The sequence below is a fragment of the Echinops telfairi genome, unplaced genomic scaffold, assembly GCF_000313985.2.
Source record: "Echinops telfairi isolate 266 unplaced genomic scaffold, ASM31398v2 ScPeMD7_60;HRSCAF=208, whole genome shotgun sequence".
NCBI classification, from domain to species: Eukaryota; Metazoa; Chordata; class Mammalia; order Afrosoricida; family Tenrecidae; genus Echinops; species Echinops telfairi.
In genome coordinates, this window is record NW_022103958.1 from 18,595,530 (window position 1) to 18,617,783 (window position 22,254).

The following is a 22,254-nucleotide window of genomic DNA, read 5'->3' on the forward strand; positions in this document are numbered from 1 at the left end:
AAGATGAAAGTCCTGGACAGAGTGGGCAGGAAAAAATGTGGCATAAAACTAAAAATATAAAAACCAGACTCATGGGTTGGTTAGAGACTGATCAAACCCCACGACTATGGCCCTGCTTGATCACCATCAGGTCTGGAACTAAAGTCACCCCCATGGCTCCATTTTCAGCCAAACAACAGACAGGTTGACAATGGAAGAATCCGACAATGAGGTATGTGTATTTTAGAATAATCAACCATTTGAGATTTTTTTTAAAAAGTAGCTTTTCCTCAAGGGCAAAGTTCAGAAAGGCTAGACAAGAAAGAGGAGTAAGAGGAGGAAACACAGGGAGAGAGTGGGGTAAGTGACAATACATCGAGGGGGTTGTAATGAATAAGATGGAACAAGGTGTCTATTGCTTAATGAATATAAGATTGAGGATCTGCTTGTAAACCTTCACCCAATTCACACACGCACAAAAAGAATTGTTTTTTGTTTGTCTGTTTTTAATGAACTTATTTCACATCTCCTTAGCAGCCAATCAAGTCAATAAACATGTTCTAAACTTTTTATTAGGCAATGAAGCAGATATAAAAAATAGAAAAGTCTGAAGACTACCAATAATTTAAAATAATGTTCGGAATCTAGAAATAATAGGGCTAAAAATGAGTAGGATATCATCAACTCAACCTGCTTCATGTTACTAAGATTAGGATACTGGTCTGCAATGACACAACACAGTTAATAGCAGGAATAGAACGAGATTCCAGATATCCTGATTTAACTGCAAGGTCAGTAGTTCAAAGAAGTCAGTTGCTCCTTGGGAGAAAGATGAGGCTGCTTGTTCCTGTAAATATTTACAGTATCAGAAACCATAGGGAGGCATTCTACAATATAAGGTTACTGAGTCAGAACTAGCTCAGTGGCAGTGGGGCTTTTTTAGGTGTTGCCCCCCCACCCCCGGGACTTGTATTTACATCATACAGTGGGACCACCAAGTTCAAACAGGCATTGAGCGTTCCATTCGTAATGTACTTGGCAAAGGGAAAGTTGATGGTAAAGCCTAGCAAGGAGAAAATTCAGTGGATCTTGCAGCAGAGCTTGTTACTGTTCTCTAAAAGATTTCCCAGTTTGAGAATGTCTAGCCTGCTCCAAAGTGCTCTGTCATCCACTCCACTGAAACATTCCATTTGCTATTGTATATGAACGAGGGACACCACCGAATGTAAAGTGTTGGACTGCTAGCCTCAGGGTTGGTAATTCAAACCCATCGGCTACTCTGCAGGAGAAAGGTGAGACTACCTGCCCCGTAAAGACTGACAGTTTCGGACACCGAGACAGAAACCCTACATAGGGTCACTATGAGTGAGAATTGACTCACTGGCAGTGGGTTTGATTTGGCTACGGCAAAAGGGCAACCTGTAGTTTTCCAAGTGCACTAATTTCAATTAGGGCACATATCCTGTGGATTGTACAGTGCCTGCATACACCATTTCATCCATTTGTCAAAATGCTAACTTCATGAAAAGTCTCACCGGCCTAGAGACTTCTGAATAACTTAAATGAAATCCACATGTAGCACTACATGCAGCAAAAAGTACGCAGTGTACTTAATGGATAAATAAATGTGCTCTAAAATAACACAGGCCTGCATTCCGAATCCAGTGTCCGTGAAGAGTACCTGGGATCGTTGGCGGACAGATGATCAGTGTCTGCTGGAAAGCATCACCACAAGCAAACTGCGCAGGTCCCGCCTGCAGAGGCATCCCGTGGTGCACAGCGGAATGCGTGGACGTGGTTAGCGCCTGCAATGAGCAGTGAGCACTGTGTTACACAGGCATTATGGCACTCACACACACTTCTTCAATGCTGTGATATAAATGGGTCTAGAAATTAGCACCAAAGGAAAACTGACCAAACTAAAACTTTGAAACTAATCCAACTGACCAAGAAAACCCTATTTCCTGGAAGCACTGTGGCATACAAGGGCAGGTGAAAGATACGGAAGAGAAGAAAAACACCGAAATAAAGAAGCTGAGTTCAACTAACTACGTCCCACTTGTTGGCCTGGGCAGCCATAGTCAGAGCTCATCAGCACTCTAAATCCTACCTGCCCACATGAAGCACTGTGTAGTGCCAAAGCAAAATCAAGAGGTCTAAGAAAAGAGGAATGTAAATGATTAAACACTATACATGCTTACCTGGCTTCTTAGTGTGCCAATTTTAGTAAAATTTGCCGTCAGATTAGCAGCACTGCCTGAAGCAACTGGTCTTAAAAGTGATGCTTTACTGTGATTATTTGTGTCACATGAATTTAGATGAGACTTACAAATATCCATAATATGAAAACAGGATTTTACACTGCAAAAGAAGACATGATGGGTAATTAAAATATTGTTTCAGATGCTTAGAGTTGGTATAAAATTAATGTGTATTCACAGAATTTAAAAACTGTTCCTGATCAAATTCGATCATCTGTTACTTGGTCAGATTGTTTCCCAATTTTTTTTTTACCATTAAATCTTACGACAAAGGATAAGATTTCATATCAAGTAATAGTATATCTTAAAGCTGTAGTATTCCTAAAGATAACAAAACAAGAAGTTTGGGGCTATAAACAAATAATCAATTTATGATCCTTACCCTAAATATTTATCAAATTTCTTGAAATTAATTCTCCTTAAAAAATAAGTTATGCGGTTATCACAGTAAGATATTTTTTAATGTTTGAAGGAAAATGTAGCTGGGATGTACAGAAATATTAATTTTAAAGACAGTTCATTATAGTAGACACTGGTTCATCCCTGTGTCTACTTTATTCAATCTTTCAAAATTATTTTGCAAAAGCAATTATTATGTCATTTATTTTACTCCTTTCATCCCAAACACAAGTAGACTGAGGACTGAAAAATTCAAAATTTCTGCCCAAAGTAATACTGGTAAGGCCTTCTGAACTGGAACATATTTTCTTCTCTACAAACACATAAACTATCTCCTTCCCTTCCACACTGAAGAAGAGCAAACGGAGGGAGAGAGAAAGCAAGTGATCTGAAGAGACTCAAAACAGAATAGAAACCTAAGGTCTATGAAAACTGAAATATGTCTTATGAGAGAAAACTGTGAACATTTCCTTATATACTATCCTGGAGGTTAAAAGTAAGAATTTAATGTAAAACGAAGATCATTTTTATTTTCAGTTTGGCATTTTAGAGAAGATGATGCCTGCAATGCAGACTTATATTCTAGCTCTCTTCAGCCACTTACACCTCTGTGTGAACCTGGCCAGGCTAGCTTAACCTCTTTTGACTCCATTCACTTAAATTCAATGAGAAAATAAAATCACTTTTCTAACACACTGATTTTCTACAGACCTAGTATTCTTATTTTTCCAGAATTACTTTAAATAATTGTGAAAATAACATACTGGTTGCTATGAGGAAAATCTAAAAGATGTTTCATATTAACAAAAGGATGGTTCAAAGTTTCAGTTGGAGTAATTCTTAAATCTGCATCAATCAGCAACATTTTCTTCAAAAGGCTAACAAATTCTCTTCTATCAGCTTTCTCGGCCAAAAGATCACTTCCTTCCAAATCCATCACCGTGTTCACCTAAAAAAATCAATATTTCAAGTCACCAAACAAAAAATAAACCATAGAGGATAATGCATGTTAAAGTTTCACAATTTAAAAGGGAAGAACAAGGAACTACAATTATCTAAAAACAAGACAGAATTAAGCCTAACAAATGCTCAAAATGTTTTGAGATATTAAATGAGATTTGAAGTAGGAGAAAAAAATTGTTTTAAAGAAACAAGTATCTTTTGACAATGGGATGTAAGGAAAAGAAAATTGTTTGCTTGGAATTTTCCTTTTAAAAGAAAGTACTTTTTAACCAAAGAATAGGAGAGTATAAATTAAAAATCTGATCAAGACAAATGCAATTTCACACCTGAAGCTCAGAATCTGTTTCCTTTGAAAAGTCAGCAAACACTTACACTCTTTAGAAAATTGTTGACTTGTTTAGGCATCCGTGGCCTTCCAGGCTACAAGAGTTGCCAGATTTGACTATGATACTCACATGCACTATATCATCCAAGCTGTTGAATATGTACTTTCTGGCTTCTTTAGACTTCATTCCTGTCTCTGTCTCATGCTCTTCTAGAGTCTTATTGAATATATCAAAGAGAGAAAATAATACATTGTCAACCACCATTTGTAACTGTTTATTTCTTTAATCTAACATATAGTCTAATACATTGAATATTCTAACGTAAGCAAAAGTTTCACAGGAAACAGAATTCACTATCATAAAAGAGACCAAGCTTATTGGAGAGATGGAGACAGGTGGGACTCCCAAGGATATGGTCCTTAGTCACCATTCAGGTCTAGAATGGAGCTCCCCCTCATTAAGTCAATTAATTAAGATGAAAAAAAGGCAGCATTTATCCAAGACAGAGTTCAGATGATTCGGAAAGGAGGAGGAGCAGACACAGAAAACAGAAGAGATGAACTAAGTGGCAGTACATTGAGGGGACTACAATAGACGAGCTGAAACAAAACATGTGTGAATTAGGGAATGTAAACTGATGATTTGCTCTGTAAACTTTCATATAATTCAAAATAAAGTATTTTTGTTGTTGTTTACGTTACCATCAAAAATGCATTTCTTTTAATACCAAAAAAGAAATGCATTTCTTTTAATACCAAAAAAAACCCAGACGACCTTGGTTCTGGCCCAAGGACCAAGGATCAAGCCCACAATGAGTGAACTCCAACCCAAGAAAGCTATTATATATAGAATCAAATTTGTTAATTAACTATCCCGTTAGCCACTGAGACTTATTGAACCCTGGAAAAATCTAAACAATAAAGTAAGCACTTGTGATAATAAGTGGTCAGATTCAGCCCTTGCTCTATAAACCTCATTAATGTAGAATTGGATAGAGAAGCTGAAATAGACACACAAAGGATATTATACTTATAAAAGATTAAGAAGCATAAAAAATGAGTTAAGATTATCTTCCTAGGTTACAGATTATTCTTAAGTTATTCTTAAGAGTCCTTTCCTCTAAAGACAGGATAAAAATGAAAATTCAAAAGAAATGTAATAAAATAAAAATAAGCAAGGTTCTTATCCATACATATGCGGCATCTTGAAAAGAACGTCTGTGTGTGTGTGTGTGTGTGTGTGTGTGTGTGTGTGTGTGTGTGAATTACCTTTAATCTCCAACCAGAATGAGAAATATTTGTTTCTCTGCAAAAAAATCTTGTGGACTTCGTACCCACATTTAATAACTGTTCTCCTGGTAAACCTTGAGTCTGAGAAATGTATCGAATCTGAAAAATAATTTACAACGCAGACTTTATTTTTCCATGTAATAGACATTGATTGAACACTTATTGTATATCAAAAACACAAAGCTTGATATTAGAGCACAAATGAAAAGACAGCCTCGGTTTTTTACGTAATTCAGTTTAGTGGGGAGCATACAATTAACAATTAGTGTCTTAGCTCTTTGAATGGTATGCACTACGGAAAGACAGAGAGAAGCAGTACCTGAAATAACTACAGCCAAAAAAGGTGCCAGAAGAGATAATGTCCAAACTGGGTTTTAAGGACAAAAATAAGAGTTACCCCTGGGGGGAAGTGGGAAGAACTCACTGGCTAAGAGTTAACATATGTTTAATTATAGAAAGTTAAAGTGAACCTAATCCACCCACCCTGGAGTTAAAAGTCCAGAAACAATGGCAAGAGATAGAACTGAAGTGAAAACGGGAAAGGAACTTCATCAGTAAAAAGTTCGGCTTTCCTACACTGGCAAATGGCAAACTGCTAAAGAAATTTCAGCAGGAAATTGAAAGTGTACATTTTTTAAATGCTATATAACTATGATGAGGGGATGAGGCCAGAGGAGAAATGAGTGTAACCTGGATTGAGAGAGAAAAAGATGAGGCAGTCTACTTCTGTAAAGAGTTACAGCCTTGGAAACCAGATGGGGCAGTTCAACTCTGCCACAGCTTGCTACGAGTCATGAGAGACTCATCAGCAATAGGTCTGGTTTAGAGTTTGGGCTTCTTCTCTGATTATCTTCATGAAAGCCCATTGTAGTTTGCGTATCCACATAGTTTAAAACTTACATAAATGATGTTCTTCTACTGGGTCTGTTTGTAACCATCTCCCCCCCCCCCCAATTACTGAGGTTATATGCTAATAACCTTTTACAATCACAATAGTCCTTTGGAATTAACTAAATAATCTCTTTGGCTCTCTTTCAGTATTAACATCAGCAATTGAAGAGTAGAATTGTAAAGACCAGTCTGAAATTGCCACTAGATGGAGTCCTGTCCCAGAGTACTATACCTGGCATAAATTGTTATCTGCAAAGCCAAAGATGCCTTTCTAGTGTTTGACTGACATCTCATTTCTTCTCTAGCACCTAAGAGATCAATCGTGTGACTCTCCTGCTAGAGGAGCAATTCTTCCAGAGCTAGAGATAGTTTAGCATCTGTATCAAGAAGTTAGTCTCTGAGTAAAAAGCAGTGAGGCTCACTGAAGGAAACGAGGAAGAAAGGAAATCTTTCTGGAAACTGTCTTTCATGAGGCATCTTAAATACAAGGGCTGGGCGAGGAAGATAGAAAATGTGGTATAAAAATAAGAAGAGTACAAAGTCATTTCAAAAGACAGTTATAATGTATAAATAAATATTAAATGATGTTGAGAGTACCTCAGGAACACTTAATTCATCCAAATTAATTGCCTCTCATATCACTTTTAATATAGAAAACTAAGTACCAAAAATTAGAGTTAAGGTACAACTTATTGTGCCATGTATACTTTAAATTTCTCTAATTATAATTTCTAGCTTAAATGTTAGTGTTTTGTCTTTTAAAAATAACCCACTATAAACCAATTTCAGAGAGACAAAATTAATTTAAATACTTCATTAGTTTTGACTAGCATTTTCCACTAAAATAAAAGTTAAATGTGTATCTGTTTAATAAGATCACTATGAATCTCTTTTAATTTAATTTTTAAAAAGTATCTATTTAATAACAAGTCTCTTACAAAGAAGGAGTAAGATGACAAGCAATAGTGTTTATACCTTTAGCACACATACCAGAAAAACTATAATAAAGAATGCTTTTAATGAAGTACCTTTCTAAATTCTACTAAAATCATTTAAATTGTGCTGACCTAGGCTTAGCATATCATTCAAAAACAACTGAAAACAGCGAAAAGGGTCCCAGTGACTGAAGTATTTAAGGTCAATAATGGTTGTTGGTTTAAAACCAAAAGTCTTTGGTGATGCCTTGGAGGGCAAACAGTTAACTAAAAGTTGGCACCAGAGCAAAGCACAATTATGTAAAGAGATACAATTCAGTTCTTTAGATGTCTCTAGGGTAAGAAGCCAATACAAAGCTTCTCCCAAGAGTTTTAATAAAACTGGTTTTTAGAAAAGCTGACATTGGCACAGAACTTTAACCACCACAGTTAGTCATTCTCTCATTATCACTGCTAGGTTTGTTCTCACATCGCACTATCTATTATGATTAATGTGCATTTTAAAGCAAACATTTGCTATAGTCTTAAATATGTTAAGAGGAAGGCAAAGATATTTTATTTAGATGGGAGACCTTTGGCACAAGGTCATAAGGGGTTTCTAATATACAGAACTTTAGAAAGGATGAGGAAGATCAAGGAAAACTGTTGTGGCAGTTACATAATCTCTTGTCAACTTGAACAAAGTGGTGGAGTCTGGCCTGTCAATCAGGTCATAGCCAGTGAGGCTCTGTGTGGGCATGGTTTCCTCCTGAGAATTCTGGGAACTCTGGTCTTCCTCCCTGGAGGTGGGACACACACTCTCTCTGCTTGACATTCCTGTTGACAAGCCACATGGAGCCACTCTGGTGGCAGCCAGAGCCCTGGAGATGCTTCCACCATCACTGGATCCACAGACTTTCCACCTAAAGGTGATCTTCCTCCTTTCACCATCATGGCATGTGCTACGTGAATCTGAAGAGGAACTTATGGACTAGTATCGGACACAGGAACTAATATCGGACTTATGGACCTGATCTGGACTGGGATGTTTTCTCAATATAGAATTGCTCTTTGATATAAAACTCTTTCTAACACATAAAAAAAAAAAAAACCAAATTGGTTTTGGGACCTTTAAATTGTAATTTTGCTTATTAAACCTTACACTTCAGTATCATTTTATTAATCAAAGATTAGTTTGAGAACTTGGATTTAAATTTTATATGCCAAGTTTGAAAACTTTAAAAAAAATTCACATGTATTATACACCTAGTATCTTATATTCCTAAAATCTATTATTAATCTTATTTCTGACCACTTTTACTAGATTATCAAGAGAGAGCTATTACCTGGTCATACTCCAAGGCTCCTGGGTAGAGTGGCCATCCAAGGAATAACTCTGCAATCACACAGCCCAACGACCACATGTCTATGGCTTCGCAAAACGGCAACCCCAATATAATCTCTGGAGCTCTGGAATTGAAAAAAAAGGTCAGGGCAGTTTTCTTTTAAAACCTCATGATTTATTTCATCTGAGATACGAAGGCTGGCTAGGAAAGTGACAGATGAACCAACTTTTATTTCTAGTAATTTTCCTTTTTTTTAAAAAAAGAATTCTTTGAAATCTAGCCACAGTCCTGAATTAAACAGAAAGGGGTCTATGTGCACCATATTAATATGGTAAAGTTTCCACCTCTTAATCTCATCCTTCAGGACAGTTATAATACATAACATCAAAAATGTTTTTAAAAAAACATAGATCTCATTGAGACTATTGTCAAGTGCGTTATACTGACTCCAGCTCACGGCAACACAAATGTGTCAGAAGGTGTGTCACGGCAACCCAAATGTCATGGTCCATAAGGCTGTAGCACACTAGAAAGAACAAACTTGCAAAGTGTTAAACACAGGCACTATGAGATTGATGAAGCCGTCCTGGTGGTGCTGTGGATTGGGCACTGGGCTGCTGACAACAAAGTTAAGAGTTCACACCCACCAGTCTTCCTGAGTCAGCTAAATGAGGCTATCTGCTCCCATGCAGATGTACAGCCTCGTAAACCCTACACAGGGTTGCTGTGAGTCAGAATCCCTCCACGGTGGTGGGTTTGGTTTTGAGAGGGTATAGCATCAACAGAATTGAAAATAAGACGGTCAGGGCTCATACCAAAACAAAAATTCCAAAAGGCTAAAAGTAGACCAAGGCCCACACAGTACTTTAGCACCCAACAGTGAGTATTCACAAAGTGAGAACCTTAGTCATCCAAAAACAAAACAAATTCTGTTTAAATAGGAAAAAAAAAATAGAAGTCAAAATATTTTTTAAAAATTTTGATAGTTAAGAGGGAAAGTTTATTTGGAAAATGTAGTCAATAAAATATATCCCCAGATAAATTCTGTTGCTCTTCGTATTGTTTCCCATGAGAAAAACAAGGGCCTGAAAGAGCCTCCACATACAGATGTGTGAGTTCAGAGGATGCCATTCAAGTCTCCAAGTCACAGGTGAAGTCAACAAATCGGAAACTCGTCTCACTGCTCCTGGGATGTCATGTTCCCAGGCCCCTCAGTGTATATGTGTTAGACATATTATATGACTGATTATACATAATGCATTTATGCATACATTCAATTACTTATCTATTTATATCTATCTATATATATACAAAATATTTATATATAAATGTTTAAATTTTACAAAGGAGCCTTCATGTCATAGTGTGTTATACATTGGGTTGTTAACAGCAAGGTCAACAATTTGAACCCAGCAGCCACTCTGAGGAAAAATAATGAGTCAGTTCCACAAAGATGTATAGTCTGGGAAACTCACAAGGGCAGTTCTACTCTATCCAATAGGGTTGCTATGAACAAGAATCAACTCTATAGCAGTGAGTTTCATCTTTTGAATTTTAACAAGAAGAAATCTGAAAGGAATATTAAGGAAACAATTCAATTTATAATAGCATCTTATACAATCAAATACCTAGGACTAAATCTAACTAAAGACATGAAGAACTTACACAATGAGAACTATAAAACACTGATGAAAGACATTAAAGAAAAGATTGTCTAATGCAAAGGGGTTCTAAAAAGTTCATGGGAAAATGAAATGAAAGGGCAATGGAACCTTTACTCATTACTGGTCGGAATGCAGAATGGTGACTATTTAAGAAAACCGTGTGCCAGTTCCTCCAGAAACTAAAACGAGAGCCTCCATAGAGCCTGACAATTCCACAAAAGACCTGAGAGCACAGCCGCAACAAAGGATGTGCACACCAACGTTCACTGCAGCATTGTGCACATCAGCCACAAGATGGAAACTTGTGCTTATCAACTAAATAAATGAATGGATAAACACAACGGAGTACGAACACATACAATGGAATACTACTCAGCAAGTACGAGCAATGAAGTTTTAAATGCTACAGTGTGAATGAAGCTTGAAGACATTATGCTGAGTGAAATAAGCCAATCACAGAAGGGCAAATACTGTATGGCTTCACTTACATAAAAAGACAAGAAAAGGACAATGTAGAGACCAAAGTTTACTAGTGGCTAACTACTAGAGGCAAGAGCGAGGGAGAGGGGGGAGTTAACAGTGATGGAAAAATCACATTGATTGAGGGTAGGTTTGCACAGTCAATTATTTTAAGTGCTGTCTAAGTTGTAAACCTGTAAAAAGTTGAATTGGCCAGAGTTATGTGACATATATATTTACAACAACAAAACAAAAGAAGAACTGCTGCAGCTACTCTATGTAAAGAAACACTCATGGGATTTGCTTCCTTGCTCTGGACCTTTAAGGTCACTGATTTCATGGAACAGCTCGTGATTTCATAAGACAAGCCCATTTAATTGGCCTAATATTATGTTTAGGGCTTCTGTTCTAACTCCTAGTTCTTTGGATAGTACTTGGGATCTTAAAAGCTTGCAAGCAGCCATCCAAGGCAAAATAACTGGTTGTATTCGGCTAGAGCAGGTAAACTTTTGAGATGGAAGAACCAATCTTGCCCTCCGACTAATTTAAAAATTATTCAAGAGCCATAAACATACTTTTTTACAAACAAATGAAATCACCATTATCTGAATAAAATCCTTTAAAATTTAATTAACTGCAACTAAACTTTATTTTCTTTTACTTCAGAACCACGTGTATGTACAAGAGCCGCATATGATTTGCAAGCCACAATTTGCTGACCAACCCTGAGCAAGAGGACCAGAGAAGGAAGGAAACTCTAGACTTTCTGGAGTCACGGCAGGAGGATAAACCCAAGATAATCTTTAAAGCTTTAACCAAAAATATTCCCTAAAGTCTCCCTAAAACCAAACAATAGTTTCCATGACTAGATTCATGGTCTTAGAAACCTTCTGGAACAGTTCTACTCTGTCATACAGGGTAGATGATGAGTTATACTGAAGTAGATGGCAGTGGGTATATTAGATCAAATGGACAATTACAATTCAAAATAGGAGCCAGGACCCTTTGGGGGGCAGTGAGTTTATGCTAGTAAGAAAGGAACAATGCAACGAAGAAGGGTGAGACTGGTTGCTCAATTAGAAGAATGTAATCAATGTCACTACTACGTCGTACATGCAAAACCTATTGTGTTGGTGTGTTCTTGTGTATATTCAACAATAGTGACAATATTAATAATAAATAATAATAAACAACAACAATAATAAAATTCAGAGAGAAAACAAAAACAGAACTGGAGTGGAACCCAAGACACTGCATTTCAACAAGTACACCAGTTGAGATTATGATGTAAGTAGTTCTCAGATCACATGAGGAAATCAACATGGTAGAAAGTAGAAATCTACCCAAGATGACTACCCTCTTAGAAACAAGATATTTATAATAATGCTTTTTGAGCTAGTTAAAAAGAATCAGCCTTTTTTGCTAAAGGCTTTCAGTGGGGTAGCTGATTGCAAATTTAAGTCCTAAAGCAGTACTTCCCAATCTTGGCTGCACATTGCAATTGCTTGGTTTTAGTCACATACACACCCCACCTCCCCAAAAACACAAGCTCACTGCCATCAAATCGATTCCAATTCACAGTGGGTGACCCTACAGGAGCGAGGAGAACTGCCCCACAGGGTTTCCAAGGGTGTGCAACTCTATGAAAGCTGGCTGTGACACCTTTCTCCTCCAAAGGAGCTGGGGAGTTTGAACTGCAAACTTTGTGGTTAGCAGCTGACTGCTTTAACCACATGGCCACCAAGCCCCAGACCATTTCTAGCAAAAACCCTAGGGCAGAATTTATGCTTCAGCAATTTTTTAATTCTTCTTGGTCACTGCAATAGACACCCAAAATTAAAGACCAGTGTCCTAGACCCCAAAATTTATACCACTGAGGAAAGGAGCCCCGCACTTGACAGCTCTTCATACCAGAATAAAGTTCAAAGCTTAGCTGCTCATCAACTCCTGTTGAAATTAATACGTTAAGACCACTAGACCTTTCCTTGAGAGTCCTTAGGTGAATCAAATGGTGAAGTGCTCAACAGAACATGGTTTAAAACATAGAAAGTTTATGTCAGGGTTGGCTAATTTCATCATAATTAATTCACTTGTATGCTAAGCAAATAATCTGAGAAGCTGGTCTGTATGAAGATGAACATGGCATCAGGATTGGAAGAAGACTCATCTATCTACAGTATATAGATAGTGAAAGTTTTCTTTGGGAAAAGGGAAGAGGACTTGAAGCATTTACCAATAAGATCACGGATTTTTGCTTCACTATGGATTACACCTCCGCATAAAGAAAACAAACAAAAAAATCCTCACAACTAGACCAATAAACATCATGATAAATGAAAATATTGAAATTGTCAATGATTTCATTTTACTTCAACACTCCTGGAACTAACAGTCAAGAAAACAAATGACATTACAATGGGAGATAGGAACAAATCTGCTGGGGGGAAAAAAAATCTCTTTAAAATGTTGAAACTCAAGAAACCGCTCGATTCTGCCCTCCGCATTTCCCGCATCGAGAAGCCGCCCCGCTGCGTAGTTACGATGCCCCATGGAAGCCGGAGGCGTACCTCCCGCGTGGCCACGCTGGCCAGCAGAGCCCCTCAAATGAGAGCTGCCCCCAGGCCAGCCCCAGCTGCCACTCACCAGCTGCAGCCCCACCAACTGCGGTCGGCTCACCCGCTGCTGCGCCCCGACAACCCGGTCTGATGGCCCAGATGGCGACCACAGCAGCCGGTGTGGCTGTGGACTCTGCTGTGGGGCACACGCTGGGCCAAGCAAGCACTGGAGGCTTCAGTGGGGGAAGCGGCACTGAGGCCACCAGGCCTGACATCACTTACCAGGAGCCTCAGGGAGCCCACCGGTATACCAGCAGCAGCAGCAGTTTGGTCCTTGCCACTATGAGATGAAACAGTTTTTGGAATGTGCCCAGAACCAGGGCGAACTCAAGCTCTGCGAGGGTTTCAGTGAGGTGCTGAAGCAGTGCAAATTTGCAAATGGATTGGCCTAATCACATTCAGATCGAGGAACAGGAAAATTCATCTCTCATGACCAAGTTAATTTAGCATAAATCGATAACTGATAGTAGCCATGTAACGTGTACAAGTTAAACCTCTCCTCCATCATTAATCACTTCCTTGCTTTCAGAATCGTCTTGGAAGAGGGCCTTCTTCTGTATTGAGATGATGTCAGATGTTTGGGGCTGGGTTTATGTGGCCCCCTTAAACTAGCTGTTGTGATATAATTATTTGAATTAACGAAAATAAAGTTATTTTCTTCCAAGATTCTTGGAAACATCCCTTTAAAAAAATAAAATAAAATGTTGAAACTCAAAAAAAAATGTTGAAACTTGTTCAAATGTCACCTTGCGGACTTGGTATTTTCAATCGCCTTATATAAATCCAAAAGATAGACAATGACTAAGGGTGACTGAAGAACTGATGCCTTTGGATTATGGTGCTGCAAAAAAGACCCCAAACCAAAGTGACTCATGGTGACTCTACAGAATTGCTCCTGGGGCCTGTGAGTTTCTGAAACTCTACCTCTGAGAGTAGAAAGCCTCATCTTTCTCCCAAGGAATCATTGGTGGTTTCGAACCGCTGATCTTGCGGGTAGCAATCCAACATGCAACCATTAGACCACCAGGGCTCCTTCAGTGTTGGTGACAGGTGATGAATATTCCGTGACTGTCAAAAACAGACCAATCTGTCTTGGAATGTTCCTTACAGCTGAATGCTCAATGGAAGCAAGGATGGAGAGCCTTTGGATATGTTGTCATGAAAGAACAATCCCTGGCGAATCTCACCATGCTTCATAAGTAGGTCGGTGAAAAAGAAGACCCTCACTGAGATGAACTGACACAGTGACTTCAACAGCGGGCTCAAACAGCAACAACTACGAGGAGAGCCCTGGACCAGGCAATTTCATTCTGTTGTATGCAGGGTTACCTTGAATTGGAACCAGCTCGATGACCTCGAAAATCCACAACTCAACAAGATGGAATTGCACTGTAGTTTCAGCAATGAACTCAAAGCATAGCAACAACTGTGAGGATGACTCAAGACCTGGCAGTGTTTCATCCTACTGTACACTAGATCAAAAGAGCCAACTCATTGGCACCTACCAACACAACACAACATTTCTCCAACACATCATGCCAACTCACACGAGGTCACATTAAGGAACTATCAGAGAAAAGTTCAGGTTTAAAAGCAGGCCTTGAAGAGTAAAACTACACATAAAGTAAGAAAAATAAACTAAAACTTGCTGCCATCAAGTAAATTCCCACTCATAGCAACCTAATAGGACAAAATCCAACTGTCCCTTTGGGTTTCTGAGACTTAAATCTTTATGGAAGTAGAAAGTCTCATCTTTCTTCCACAGAGTGGCTGGTGGGTTAGAACTGCTGCTGTTGTTGGCAGCTCAATGGGTAAACCATCAGACTACACCATCAGACTACTTTGGGTATAAAAAGTAATGGGCACAAAAGTTTACAAAGCTATATACTTATGTATACTAACTGATCTATATTCTATGTTCCATAGTGTAAGAAACCACGATTTGTTAAGAGAAAAAAAACAAAAACCATGAAATTCAGCTGATGCAAGCCTTTTCAAAATGGCTGTTAGTTTTCCAAGATAATCAAAAGAAAAGGAAAATTTTGGTCTCTTGTTTTTAAACCAACTTTTCATTCTGTGTGAATCCTTGTAAAAATATACAGTAGCCCACAATGATTTTTTTTAAATGATGGAGGATACATATACAAATGTGCTTGATGCAATTGATGTATGAATTGTTATAAGATCTGTAAGAGCCCCCAATAAAATGACACACACACACACACACACACACACACACACACACACACAGGAGCAGTGCAAACATCCACTGGCTACAGAACACTCAGAGCCTGGCAATATTCTAAGTGTTTTCTATACATTAATTCATTTATTATTCAAAACAACCCTTTTAAAAGATGAGGAAAACCAACACAAAAGGAATTAAGTAACTTGTCTAAAGCCTACACAGCTAGTAAATATAACTGGGGCTCAAATCCATGTTTTATGATTGCAAAATCCATATTCTCAATCCATAATCCCCAAGATTATGAAAACTATCAGCCTTTTATTTTACTGAAAGTCCTACTGATCGTATGCTATGCTGAGACCACGTGGCTCTTCTTTTCTCTCTAAGCCTTTTATTGTAACCTTTGATTTTATGACTAGTCAGGAAATAAGAGTATAAATATATTAAGAGAGTGCTAGTTGACACTTTACTAAATCCTTTTTCTGATCTTTAAGCATTTACTCATCTCAACCATAAATAATGTCTCACATTAAATATATAGACGTCTTCTGGGTACTCTTAGTTAAAGAAGGCTCTGTATTTGGGAGCGACTATGATCCTAGCAATGACTGTACCATCCTTGTACAGAGTCTGTTAGGAAATGAGCTCACAGGGTTTGTAACCTACTAGTCAGAAAATGTGATTACTCATAAACACCAATTCAGCCTCACACACTAAAAAGCCCTCCCTATACTTGCCCCAAAGACAGCAAAGACCTCAAGTGGTTTGAAATACAGGTACAAGATAGGGTCACTCTAGCTAAGCAATCACAAAGGGCAACTCAATTACAGTGTTTTAAAAATTTGCAAATCAAATAAATCAAAATCTCGTAAGAGTAAAGAATGTTTATCAGGTTTGTAAAGGAGGAAGGCGTGAAGGGTTCTCACCTGTGTTAAAGAGGTTAGGCTTGAGATAAGCATTTGAAAAACAGATTCAAGGCAAAAGCTAGTAATTCTTGGGCACTCATTTCTGGGAGACAGCAAAGTGCAAAACCAAAGTGGGAAGGGCATCCACATTTCAGTTTACAAAGGATACAAAATCTAGAAAGCTTGGACTGAAACAAAATTCAATGCCAACAATGAGTCTGGGCTGGCAGTTTATGAACAATAGTGGTTCCCAACGTTGTCATGTCACACACAAAGAGAAAACTAACATTTTACTATATATCAATATAAACTGGACAGAATTAGGAAGGGGGCAACATCTACCTTCTACTTGATATAAAAATCACCTTTATACTAAATACATAATATTTTAAAATCTGGAGAATTTTAAGCATCAAATTTGTATAAAACTTTTATATAAAATATTTTCCAAAATTTTAATTGTCTACTCCTAAATATATAACCAAGATAAATAAAATGCACACCCACACAAAAACTTATAAATTATTTCTTTATACATGAATATCTTTATAGCAACATATTCCTAATCATCAAAAGTTGGAAACAATCCAAATGTCCATCAATTGATGATCAGAAAACCAAAATTTGTTACAGCTATCCAATGGGATATTATTTAGCAATAAAAAGGAATGACGTACTCATAATTGCCACAAGAATGAACCTTGAACATAACATGGTAGGTTAAAGAAGTCAGTCACAAAAGATCACAAATTATATGGTTCCTCTTGTAGGAAATGTCCAGAGTAGACAACTGTCGGGGCAGAAAATAGCAGAGTGGTTGCTCAGGGTCAGAGGGCAATAGAGAAACAATGGGCGTGCTGGGTAAAAGAGGCAATGAAAATGCTCTCTACAAATGATGGTAAACATGGCTGCATGGCTCTTGTGTGCGGACTAAAAAACCGTTGAATTATACAAGCAAACAACTTCAAAGCAACCCTGTATAAGGTTTCTGAAGCCGTAAATCTTTATGGGAGCGGACAGCTTCATCTTGCTCCCACAGAGTGGCTGGTGGGTTTGAACTGTTGACCTTGAAGTTAGCAGTCTAACACTGACTAGGCGATATATTATGTCACAGTAAGCTTGTTATTGAAAAAAGGCTATAAGAAACTTTCACTCGTCTCTTTGACTTTAACTTTTTTTATATCGGATTTTATCCTTGAAATGGTGGCATTCAAGTTCTGACAAGATCATCGAAATCCTGAGTCACCGTCCTGGGGGAAACTGCTTCAGAAAGGACGTAGTCATACATGACTACTGACAGAGACGCCTTCCATGCCTGTATGCAGAATTTGGAGACCTCAAGCTCTTTGAGCCATACTTCAGAATGTGAGCTGAATGGTTTTTATTTTTCTTTCACTGACAAATGAAATGTTGAATTCTCTTGTCCTGTTTTCCACTCTGCAAATTTTTATTGAGATTTTAAAAAACAAGCAGTAAGAAATGGTTTGAAATAATCTCTATGAAGCATTTTCCACCAACAATAATGTCAATGCACCTGTAATCCTAGTACATAGATTAGGAACTCGGAGTGGGCTAACCTCAGAAAAGTGTCGGCTGCAAACGCTATAAAATGCCCCCCCTTTATGCCTACAATCTCCCATGAGAAACATTCTTTCTCAGCTTGAACAGTTAAATGTCTGGCCTTGATAGAACATTCTGATGCATTCTACTATTCTGAGCATTACCTCAGAGGTTTTCAACCAAAAGGGGTTTGCTCTAGATGACATGTGCAAAATCTGGAGACATTTTTGGTTAGTACACTTGGCTGAAGTAGAAGTGGCCAACTGCGGGCATCTAGTAGATAAAAACTCAGAGATGCTGCTAAACAGCCTACGAAACATAGGACCACCCCAAACATCCATCATGCCCACACTCAGGAGCTCTGATGTTTAGGCACAAGCATGCAGCTGAGATTCTTCTTCCCAAAAGCTAATCACTTACTTTGTTAACATCAACTTCCATACATGTGAGTCTTGCCATCTTCCTCTCCGCTGTAATTTCTTTTTTGGCCTTAGACTTTCCCCAGATGGTTCTTTTAAGGTAACAGTACAATTTTGCTACTCTTTCAAAGCAATCATGAAAACAAACTTGGTTTAATTCCATTATTACAATTCAATTTACTAATTATTCATGTCAGTTATAATTATTATTCCCATATATTGCCACAGATATTTAAAACTTTAAAAAATAAATCATTTTATTGGGGGCTATTACAGCTCTTCTAACAATCTGTACATCAATTGAATAAGCACATTTGTACACATGTTGCCCTCATCATTTGCAAAACGTTTTCTTACTACTTGAGCCCTTGGTATCGGCTCCTCTTTTTTCCCTCCCTCCACCTACCCTATTTAAAATTTTTAACAACAATGAACATTCTTTCAAGAGTAAGAACTATTTTTGTGCCCACTGGAAGCATCTTGGTGGCACACAGGATTAAACCTTGGACTGCTAATTACACATTTGGCAAATCAAACTCACCAGCCGCTCTGATATGGCTGTCGGTTCCAGTAAAAATTCACACTATACTGGAGCAGACAAAAATGTAAGGAGCAGTTCTACACTGTCCTATAGGATTGCTATTCAGAGTCAATGACAGTGGGTTTTTTTTTTTGTTTTGTTTTTTTAATTATTTTATTGGAGGCTCATACAATTCTTTTGTGTGTGTGTGTGTGTGTGTGTTTGTTTTTTGGTTCTTTCTATTTTTTTTCTTTTTTAACATTTTATTAGGGGCTCATACAACTGTTATCCCAATCCATACACACATCAATTGTGTAAAGCGCATTTGTACATCGTTTCTCAAAACATTTTCTCTCCATTTAAACCCCCGACATTAGGTCCTCATTTTTCCCCTCCCTCCCCGTTGCCCCCTCCCGCATGAGCCCTTGATAGTTTATAAATGGGTATTTTGTGACAGTGGGTTTTGCAGGTGCCTATTATGTCACCCTCTCTCCACCTTCACCCCAGTTCCTTCCCTCAGCCTCTTAACCAAACAGAATAAAGCTCTTTTGGTTTCCCAAAGAATGGAGAACCACTTGCATCCAAAACCATAATCAGGAACAGGTTTTTTTTGAAATTTAATTGAAATATAATAATATGCCATGTAATTCAATAATTTAAAGTACAAAATTAAATGGTTTTCAGTTGTACCATCACCACTACGTTAACTTTAGAACATTTTTATTGTCCAAAAAGAAACCCCCATATCCATTAGCAGTCACTGCCAATTTCCTCTCAGCTCCTTCAACCCAAGGCAGCCGTCCATCTACTTTGTCTCCAGCGTGGTTTTCCATTCTGGGGAGTCCTATAACTGGATTCATACAACCTATCACCTTTGTGATTGGCTTCTTTCAGCTACTGTAACGGTTCCAAGGTTCATCTGTGTTGTACCAACTATCGCATTCCATTCTTTCTTATATCTGAATAATAGTTCATAGTATGGGTCGCCCACATCTTATTATTCCATTTATCATTAGTGGACATTTAAGTTAATAACACTTTGAGCTATTATGAAAAAACATTCATATATGTGGTTGGTGTGAAAATGTTGGGTTATTTTGGAGTGGAACTGCGAAGTCTATATTTGATCTTCTGCCAACGTAGCTATATCATTTTATAGTCCCACTAGCGGTATAAGATAGTTCCAGTTGCTCCACATCTTTGCCAACACGTGCTACCATGTCTTTTTTTATTATAGCCATCGTGGAAGGTATTAAGGAGGCTTCAAAGTGCATGGAAAAACTCCATTATTTTTTAATTCCATTTCTCAAAAAATCTTTTCATAGTAGTTTTGGTTTACATTTCCCTAATAGTGTATGATGTAGAGCATCTTTAAATGTGTTTATTAGTCATTTATGTATCATCTTTGGAGAAATGTCTATTCAAAACCTTGACCTATTTTTCAAGTGGGTTATTTGCCTTTTCATTAATGAGTGGTAAGGGCTCTTTATATTCCATATATCAAACCAAACCTACAGTCACCTCATAGGAACCGTACAGAGGCCGCCACGATTACACGTCTTTACAAAAGCAGTTTCATCTTGCTTCCTGAGGGCAGCCGGTAGATGTGAACTATTGACCTTTGGGTTAGTAGGTCCAAAGCCTAACCAACATCTCTTCATTGCAAATAATTTTCTAATTCCGTGGATTATCTTTTCACTTTCTTAATGATCTATCCTAAATTTAAAAACAATTAATTTTAATGATATCCAATTCATCTCCCCACCCCCCAATATGTTGCTTGTGCCGCATTAAAGCTAAGACACCATGAGCGAATCCAAGGTTTTTCAAGATCTACACCTATGTTTCCTTATCAGAGTCTTATAGATTTAGCTCTTACAATTAGGTGTCTTGGATTCATTTTCAGTTAATTTTGTTTTTGTGTGAGCTAGGGTTCAAATCCATTCCTTTGCATGTAAGAGATCCAGCTGTTCCTGAGCCATTTGTTGAAAATAATATTCTTTCCCCACATTGTGTTGTCTGTCAAAAAGTTTCCTTGTCAAATGTCAACTGACCACAAATGTAAGGGTTTGTTTCTGAACTCAATTCTATTCCAATGATCTATTTGTCGATTCTTAAACTAGTATCATACTTTATGACTGCCGTTCTTTTTCATTTCCTTTGCTTCTTTTGAGTAACCCTTGCAAGTTCTTTAAATTCTAAGGATTCTTCTTTTTTCCAGTCAAATTTCTCTAAAATGGCATGAAATGTTAGACCACCAATAAACAACTAATAGGAAATTCGTATGATTCACACTTGATTGTGTTTCCTATAGAAACTATGGGATAAAACCGAATCAGGACCCTGTAGCTCCCTAAATCTCAACCATGAAATTGTAATGATTACACTGTGGAATCTTATCACACCATTCCCACCAGTGCTGTTTGAAAGGCGATCTGATACACACATGACAAACACAGCAACTCTAAGGAGAGATATATACCCGAGTTTTATGAGCAGTGATCTCTGAGGAATCAAGATGGCAAGGAGGAAAAGGTGTAATTTCTACAACTATTGACTGCTTCTAAAATATGGAATTCTACATTATAAAGAATAATGCTAATATGTTTCAGTCACATAGGTTTTATAGAAATTTCACATCTTCTTATATTGTTCATATTGTCAATTAAGAGTGCAAACCACCAAATTTTAAGTAAGTACTTCAGTTCAAACTATTTATGCCACCCAGAAACATTGCACAATCAGTGTTCGGTGAAATTTTTAAATTTCCATTAATTGCGAGGAAGAATTTTCTAGTACAGTATGGGAGGTGGCAATGTGCTGGTTCAGGATGGGAAAATCCCTGAAGAAGTTCCTTGGAGATACCACAAAGGAGACACTTCTAAGAACACAAGAACTTACAGTGGAGAAACATAATATTTAAGAAAATATGAAATAAATATTAATAACAATGAAATAATAATAATTAAATATGATATAATAATATTACTATAAATGGAGCATTAGCAAAAGAATGTCTCCTAAAATATCAGAAATACGGTTAGTTCCAGAAGAAAGGTGCTTAAAAAAAAAAAACAGCCAACAAAACTTCGCCACTCTTTGAAAAGCAAACAGATTTCAAAACAAGTGATAAATCACTTGTAGGAATTAAGCTTTTCATTGAGGGTTTTTTAAACAGTTTTACTGGCACTTTATCCACATGTCATACAATTTAATAATATCAAGAAGAGCTGTACAATCACAAATGTGCTTGACACAATGGATGTATGTATGGATTGTGATAGAGCTGTACGAGCCCCCAATAAAATGATTTTAAAATATGCAAATGAAAAAAAAAGATCAAAACCTGCTAATCACCTATAATAACCACTGTTAAAAAAAACCCCAAACACCTGTTTCCTGTATATTAACTTGTGGGGTCAGGACTCAGCTCTGAAACAGCTAAAAGGAGAAATTGGGAACCCCTCCCCCGCCCCAAAAGAGTTGTATAATCATCACAACAATCAATTATAGAACATTTTCTACTTCCTTGTACTCATTGTTATTCATGTGATTT

The 22,254-nt window shown here is 37.6% G+C and overlaps 1 protein-coding gene and 1 pseudogene across 5 annotated transcripts in view; one reads left to right on the top strand and one right to left on the bottom strand.

Annotated features, from left to right (window-relative positions):
• Positions 1 to 22,254, bottom strand: part of HIPK3 (homeodomain interacting protein kinase 3) — an 89,514-nt gene that overhangs the window by 11,896 nt on the left and 55,364 nt on the right. For all 5 annotated transcript variants that reach the window (XM_045290885.1, XM_004708278.2, XM_045290884.1 and 2 more), the window contains exons 3-8: positions 8,369 to 8,492; positions 5,197 to 5,316; positions 4,058 to 4,144; positions 3,404 to 3,588; positions 2,181 to 2,340; positions 1,661 to 1,784 (exon numbers count right to left, since the gene is read on the bottom strand). In XM_045290885.1, coding sequence (XP_045146820.1) covers positions 1,661 to 1,784; positions 2,181 to 2,340; positions 3,404 to 3,588; positions 4,058 to 4,144; positions 5,197 to 5,316; positions 8,369 to 8,492 — 800 coding nt within the window. The remainder of the gene's footprint in view (positions 1 to 1,660; positions 1,785 to 2,180; positions 2,341 to 3,403; positions 3,589 to 4,057; positions 4,145 to 5,196; positions 5,317 to 8,368; positions 8,493 to 22,254) is intronic.
• LOC101651373 lies at positions 13,033 to 13,623 on the top strand (annotated as a pseudogene).